The 7,959-nt window shown below is 27.7% G+C and overlaps 1 protein-coding gene across 1 annotated transcript in view; it reads right to left on the reverse strand.

Annotated features, from left to right (window-relative positions):
* Positions 1-6,579: 6,579 nt before the first annotated feature.
* The window catches only part of wcy (WW domain-containing adapter protein with coiled-coil wacky), a 9,939-nt gene continuing 8,559 nt past the window's right edge, over positions 6,580-7,959 (reverse strand). The window contains exons 11-12 of the mRNA XM_011496998.1: positions 6,838-6,965; positions 6,580-6,733 (exon numbers count right to left, since the gene is read on the reverse strand). Of these exons, the coding sequence (XP_011495300.1) occupies positions 6,655-6,733; positions 6,838-6,965 (207 nt within the window). The 3' untranslated portion in view covers positions 6,580-6,654. The remainder of the gene's footprint in view (positions 6,734-6,837; positions 6,966-7,959) is intronic.

The following is a 7,959-nucleotide window of genomic DNA, read 5'->3' on the forward strand; positions in this document are numbered from 1 at the left end:
ATTGTTTTCAGTGGGACTTCTAAAAAATGTACAGTTATTATTGCTTTTGTTTGTTATTAAATAAACCTGCATACAATGAAGAATTGTGCTTTCATTTTTCTGTACTTCATGCTTAAAGCAAACTTGACCACTGAAGTAAAATAAAAAACGTGATTTTTTATTTTTATTATTATTATTATTATTAATATTATTATTATTATTATTATTATTATCATTATCATTATCATTATAATTACATTAAAGAGCGCACAGGCGTTTTTAGAAGTCCCAAGAAGGACGGCAAGTAGTTAGCTAATGTGCAATGGCAGTTTCAACATGCGGCTAATATTTAGCTGATCATTAATTGTTCAATGCGTATATAAGTAAAAATGATGATCTATAAGAATCGTCTTTCAGGTAGATCGTCGTTATTTTATATATATATATAAATGATGCGCTCTGTTTAAAATTGTAATAAATAACTTTTCAAACAAATGATAAGCGCTGAAACTTTTAGTTGAAAATAATCCTTGCGATAGACTAAATTCATTAAATTTAATGATTATAACGTTTCAAATACCTTGAATACATTTTTGTTCGCTTGAAGATTTAGAATAAGGGGCGATTGGTTTTATTTCTTTTTATTTCATTTTTTATTGTATGTATTTATTGGTTAGACCGTGTAAAAATTTTTAATAACATATCCTCCTGAATTAACAAATTATTTTCTCAATTTCAAAAACATTAGCGGTGCTTTGAATGGATTTTGAATGGAAGAACTTTCTGTAATTATCATTTTCATCGTAAGAAAAATTTATAATAATTGACAAAAGGAAATGAAATTTACAAGATCTCATGTAGAAAACAACTATGCAAACGATACAAACAATATAAATGATTCGTTAATTGTACCGTTATCATATATTTCGTTTATATATGCTTATGTATAACTACTTATGCAGATGTATACGTGGGTGTAATCAAATTCTGTGCACCATTCTTCATAGTATAATTTTTTTTTAATAATATAGCTCCACACTATGTAAGCACATTGAGTGAAAGTCAATTTAATAATTTAAAAGAATGATAATTCGGCCCGTCACGATCTGCGTAAGTATATAATATACAAAGAAAACTATGAACCAATTTCTTTTTCGTCGTAATGTTAATTATTGTAAACTGCAAAGAGCGTGCCATTGTACACAAAGCATAATTACTCAAATCTATGTGAGCGAATGAGAGAAAAAGAACACGCACGAACGACGTAATCATCGCGTAATTGTAAAATTTAGAATATATAAACGAGTCGATTATCATTAACGTTGTATGTTTGTCAAGGATTTCAACAACAACAACAACAAAAAAAAACGAAAAAAAAAAACACCTGTCTTTAATGCTTACTCGTCGATGGACTTGTGGTGTATTCGATAAGAGAGTAAATCGAACTTAGCATTAAAGATGTATGCATTTACCTTTTTTTTTTTTTCCTTCTTTTTTCTTTTTTCTTTTTATACATATATTTATAATAGAAACTGAATAATGTTTAGTAGATTTTGAGTTTATTGTAATATTGAACGTGCTTCAAAATGGTTTTTGAAGTTATTTATGTGGTTGAAATTAATTGGAAGACTAAAAATGTATGCAGATACATAAAAGGATTCTTATTCTGATGAATCAATTATTTATGTCACTTTGTTTTTTGGTTTTTTTTTTTTTTTATACAAGTTCTAACAAAATACAATAAGAACGAATATTCTTACAATACTTAAAGACGAAAACATTATTAGTAATGAGAATTGTATTAAAAATATAATTAACTATAGATAATTTCAAAAAAAAAAAAATTTCAAAAATAGTTTAATTTAATCGATGAAAATTTAAAATAAAAGAATTCTTTAAAGAATTCCTAAAGTTATATCAAATGTCCAGTTTCAGTTAGGTGCAATTAACTTTAAAAAATGAATTTTAAATGAAATTTCCAATGTGTATCTTTAATAATTGTAGCTTAAAAATTTCAATTAAATGACAGTGTCAACTAACTGAGTTGCATTCGTAAATTTTGCTTTTCCTTTCAAAGTAGGAAAATCAATTTTAATTATTATATAGTTTATACGGTAAGGAGTATTCTTGGGAAAAAATTTGCAAATTGTTTTTATATATGAATAAAATAGGAAACATCAAGGATTATAATAATGGAGAAAGAAAAAAAAAGAAGTGACAAAACGAGCTAAGGATTTCATTATTAAATTAATTTGTTTTGAATAAATAGAAATAATACTATTAATCTGTTATTATTATTTATTATTTTATTCATGATAATTTCTCTTGCACAAAATGCTAGTACAGCATCAGACGTAGAATATATGCAGTGATATAATACATAATATACTGCGTGAAGTGTACGTAACTTATTTTTAAAATGTTCATATTTACATAACAAATAAATTGATTAACTTTGTACAGTAAAATTATGTAGCATTATTCGAAATGTCGATATAATTTTCACACTTAAATATCAATTTGAAATAAATCAATATATCCTGTTAATTATATTATAAAAAAAAAAAACCGTAAATCATTTTAGAAATTTCACTGTAAATAATGGCACGATGCATTACGTTAAAATATTAAAAGTAATAATTCAACTCTTGTTCTACGAACTTCTTCTTATCCACTTTGCGTATCTTTGAGCAAGAGAAATCTATTTGATATATTACAACTAAGAAATAATAAAAATATTAATAATAATAATGATAATAATAATTCAAATAAATTGAGTCTACAAAATGTTAATGATACTCTGCTCAACGTAGATATTAAAAAACGAATGTAATAAGATTAAACTCGAACTATGTCGACTCTGCTAACTACTGTTCTTCTTATAGGTACATAATTCTTAGGTACATAAAGGTACAGAAAAGAAACCGTGAACATTCTCTGTCTTGGCTGTGTATCTCGCCTAATCAATAAAAAAAAACTGGTAGACGATTTCTCAACAACAACAACAACAACAAAAATTCAATTCCAGCTTTAAAAATAGAGAAAATTTAAATATGTTTGTATAGGCCTTAAAAGTAAATTTAAACATGGCGAGAATTTTTCTTTCTTGTTAAACATTTTTTTCTATAACATATTTAATGAAAATACAATACTTTTTTGAGAATCCATGGATTGTACAATAAAAGTAGCAACTTAATTGAATAGAATGTACTACCACCAATACTTTTGTAAGATTTTACTTTAATATTATTATAAATTTACATTATGTTTTATTAATTTTATAGAATTAGTACAAACTTGAAAGTTGTTGGTATTTTCCAAATACTTCAATTTATTATTATTAAGGACAGTCAATTGGCAACGGTTTATAAGAAAATTTATTCATTTTAAATCACAAGGCTTTTTAATTATTTGCGTAAATTTTTTCTACAATTTTTCTCTTTTTTCATTATTCCTTACAAAACAACGCTACTTTCATAATTTTCAAGTATTGCCTTAAAATTCTATTGTAATTGAAAATACATTTGTGACTTTAGTAAATTTCTACTACAAATAGGCTTTTAAATACTCAAATGGTAGGACGATATGAAGAAGAAGAAGAAGAAGAAACGTGTTATCAAAATTTTTTTTACCAGAAAACATTCAAAATGCGTTTTTAAAAGACAAAACTATTTGTGAAAAGCTCGATCCGGTAATAAAATATTCCGAGGCCTTATCGCATAACCTTAGTCCTCCTTGAATTGAACATTTTTTCTAACAATCAAAATCGTGCGCGAGAGTGAAAAAACATAGCCGAATAGAGCAAGCAAGTTTAAAGAAGTAGATGTTTAAACAAACGAGAATATAAGGAAAATAGTGGCGAGAAATGTTATAACGATTAATTCCAATGACTGACTGAAATAATATTAAAAGGATAAACGATATTATGATAAATAAGCAAACGAATTGAGAATGTTCACTGTGCACATGCTTCCCGGTTATGCTCGAGGAATTTGACTACGTAATATTTACTTAAGTTGATCGTGTCGATAATTGCGTTTATGCATTACTTTTTCGTTCTTATAGCTTAAAGTAATTCAGAAGGATGTCCGTGCACATGTATAATTTATGTACGTATGTATGAGCGTGAAAATCGTTCAATCCACATAAAAGAATCGATAATTGTATAACTTTACGGTATCGTATAGCGATATACGACGAGGGGGTGTGTGACAAGGATGTTACGGCACAACAATTATGGCAGCAACTATAAGCGATTTCGATCAACAATTTTCACATAGAAAATAAAATGTACATGAGAAAAACGACCAGGATCACACCAGCCCTTTTAACTTCGAAACAGCATTGAGCATTTTTTCTAATTGTTTCTTTCAATACTTTTATTCGACATTTGCATTTTAATGTGTTTACTAATTTTCCAATTAAATGTATTTATAAATAAATTTCTGAACATTAATTAATAAAGTCGATAGTAAATTCTTTTAGCATAAATGCGTTATTAGTTAATACAATTATAAAATGTAAGTATTATGTTATTCGTCGCACGCGCTCACGCACGCGCTCACGCACGCACACACACACACACACACACACACACACACATATATATATATATATACTTCAAGTTTTGTACAGATTATGTATCCGGATACTTTTATCTAAATAAAACTAAATTAACATTATTGTTGACATTCTTTATATTAGTCATTCAAATTATTTTATTCACTTTTTAAACTACACATTCTCTTTGTTGATTATATGAATAAAAAGTCCGATTTGATCTTATGTAAACGACTGAATGAAAAATGCTCAACGTTGCTAAACCGTTTGATTTAAACGGTAATTGTAATTATTCATCCTTGATATTCTCCTCTATTCTACAACAGTAATAATAATTATATTATTCTCTACATAGTGTATGCGAGACGTTATACTTAAAAAAAAGGCTACATTGCGTTGTTGAATGAATTATTTCTTTATTCTTTTCTTGGATCTTGAATATGTTAAGCAAGGCATACCAAGGTCTGAACCAAAGAATTTTGTAGTCCTCTGCGACAAATCACAAACACTTTATATATATATATATATATATATATATATATATATATTATCTTTGATTATTCTATTTCTTATTGCCGTTTTTATGATCGACACTAGCAACTTTTTGTAATATAGTGTAAAAATGAGCTTATCGATGAGCATAGCGCTGAAATTCTTTGGATCATACCCTAAGAATATGCTAATATGTAATTTAATGATGTAAAAAACTGTTCGTTGTAATAAAATAATGGCTAAGATGGCTGATTTTTGGTAAGAGAATTTTCTCGTTCCACTCCAGACCCTTCAAACACATTTAATTTTATTACCGATACAATTAAATTATACCAAATATTCTATTAATTATTTATATTAAAATAATTTACATAATACACTTAATGCATTTAATATAAAGAAGTGATTTAATGCCAATAATAATGAAAAGTATTGGTAAAATAAAACTATGATTCTTCTTGTAAAGATTTTCTTACAGATTTCATAGAATAAATAAATTACATATGCATACGCACACGCACGCACACAAAATCACATACATACATATATATATATATATATATATATATATATATTTACAAAAATGTATATTATAAATTTCTTTTACAAAATCAATAATATATGTATGTATATATATATAAGTGTAATGCAAAAGTAAAATTTGGAAATTTGATAACCGATTCCTGGTAAGATATTTGGTAAAACACCGTAAAAATAATATGAATATATAAAGACATGATAAAAGGATTTTCTCATTAGCTCGGTACAAAGATAACATCACTGTACACGAAGTAATAGAATTCGAGGAAGTTGACTATGGAAAAAACAATGTTCAAGTAAAAGTACCGCATTTTAAAACTTGTGACATGAATTTTATTCCGAGATTTACAACAAAACCGTTCGAACTAGTTTAAAATGCCGCTTTGTCGCACGAGAATATGAAACACTGACACGTACAACATAGGTAATACAAGACAGATGTGTGAACATTTCAAATATACAATTGATCGTTGAAACATAATGACAAATCAAATCGATAAATTTAACTTCACCATTTTATTTATTTACTTTTTTTATCTCTCTCTCTCTCTCTCTCTCTCTCTCTCTCTCTCTCTCTAATCATTTGGTGCGAGTGTTGCGCGCGCAAATGTATTCGTGTACATGTACGTGAGACATGGGTGCGGCTTGTGTTATGCTTGTTTCCATCCAAGTTTGAGCGTGTATACATGGCAGTGTACCTGTTTCTATGTATTTGTCTGTGCATGCATGAGTATAAATATTAGTGTATATGTACGTTCGCATTTTCCCTATGTTTTTTTTTTTTTTGTTTGTTTGCATTCATCACGAGTGTTTGCGATTGTAATAGGTCCCGTGTAACCCAGGGAGGTGCATTCACTAATTATCAGTAAGACTCGGTTGGCCTCCTCTCTGAGCAATAGCCCCGACAATCGTTCACTATGTATATCACTTCTATTTCATGATACTATAATTTAGGTACAATCTTAATTATTCAATATTAATGAGAATATTAATAAGTATGTTTTATTTTTTTTTTTCTGTTTGCATGAATTAATTATAGCTCGTAATTATATAATTATCATTATTTTTATAAAGTCTCTTACACTAAGAATCGTCAGACATAAAGGAATTTTGGGATTTCAGCTCCTCTAGCGTCTGAATTTGTTGACGAAGAAACAATATCCTGAAAAATAGAAAATTTACATTTTCATCGGCTTCGTGTGAACGATTCCTCATTTATTCGGATTAATAGGAGGAGATATATAAGTTAATAAAACATTACTAAACCTTTGTTCCTGTAGTGTCGCTTGAATTTCCGTCAGCCTCACTATCGACCGAGCAGTTTTCAATTCCGCGGATACTCGCGTACATTGTAGACTACCCATAGTGTGTGCTTCCTCGCTCAATTTTTGGGCCTGGAAATGGCAAAAGCAAAACAATGGAGATTTCAAAAAATCTAGAATTCTCTTAAGAAATTGAATAGCACATTAAAGTTGTTAGCCGAAGACGTACAGCTTGAAATATTTCTAATATGCTACATACATTTTATACGATCATGGCGATGCTCTCTCGCACAATACATAAATTGAAATTAAAATTTTTTGCCTTTCGTCATAAATGCCATTTAATTTCTCTTGCAATAACGATGATGTTGGATATAATAGATTTTTCAACCGCCGCTATACGCACATATCAATTACAATTACTGTGGTAATATTATATTAATGTTATATTTGAACATCGTCATATAGAATAAGGTGAGTAATCAGTATTGATATTATTCTATTGAATTTATGTACATTGTTATCAGATAATAAACCAAGATAATAATAAAAAAAAAAAAAAAAAAAAAAAAAAAAAAAAAAAATAATAATAATAAAAAAACGAATGACAATTTTTATCTAGCAATTTTTACGAAAGTTATAAGGCATAAATGTGAATTCCGTATTTCGTTCTTCAAAATCCTTTTTAATTTACATTGCACGTAAGCTCGTTACTAGTAGTAATTACATAAAACAATACCGAACCTTCTTACGCTTACTTGAAAATAGAAACAATAAAATCGAAATTTACAATTTTTAAAAAAATAAATTACGGAAGCGTGTTTCATTCGATATAAAATTCCCAGACAAATTCAATATATCGAGTGTATTGAGTAAATAAAAGAAACCTGTCTAACAATGTCGATGAATTAAAAGAAAGAAAAACCGACGATAAAATTATATCTAATTCGTAGCGAAATTCATTGTTCGCGGTAAAAGCATTTCTTTATTTCTTGCATTTCATATTTTTATACAGATAAATAGCATCTGTCGATCTCGTAAATCCTTACTCTTACCATCAAGGCGCAACTTGACCGATGCTCGGAAAAATCAAAAAAAAAAAAAAAAAAAAAAAAAAAAAAAAAAA

This window comes from Ceratosolen solmsi, unplaced genomic scaffold (genome assembly GCF_000503995.2).
Source record: "Ceratosolen solmsi marchali unplaced genomic scaffold, CerSol_1.0 scaffold13, whole genome shotgun sequence".
In the NCBI taxonomy this organism is placed as follows: Eukaryota; Metazoa; Arthropoda; class Insecta; order Hymenoptera; family Agaonidae; genus Ceratosolen; species Ceratosolen solmsi.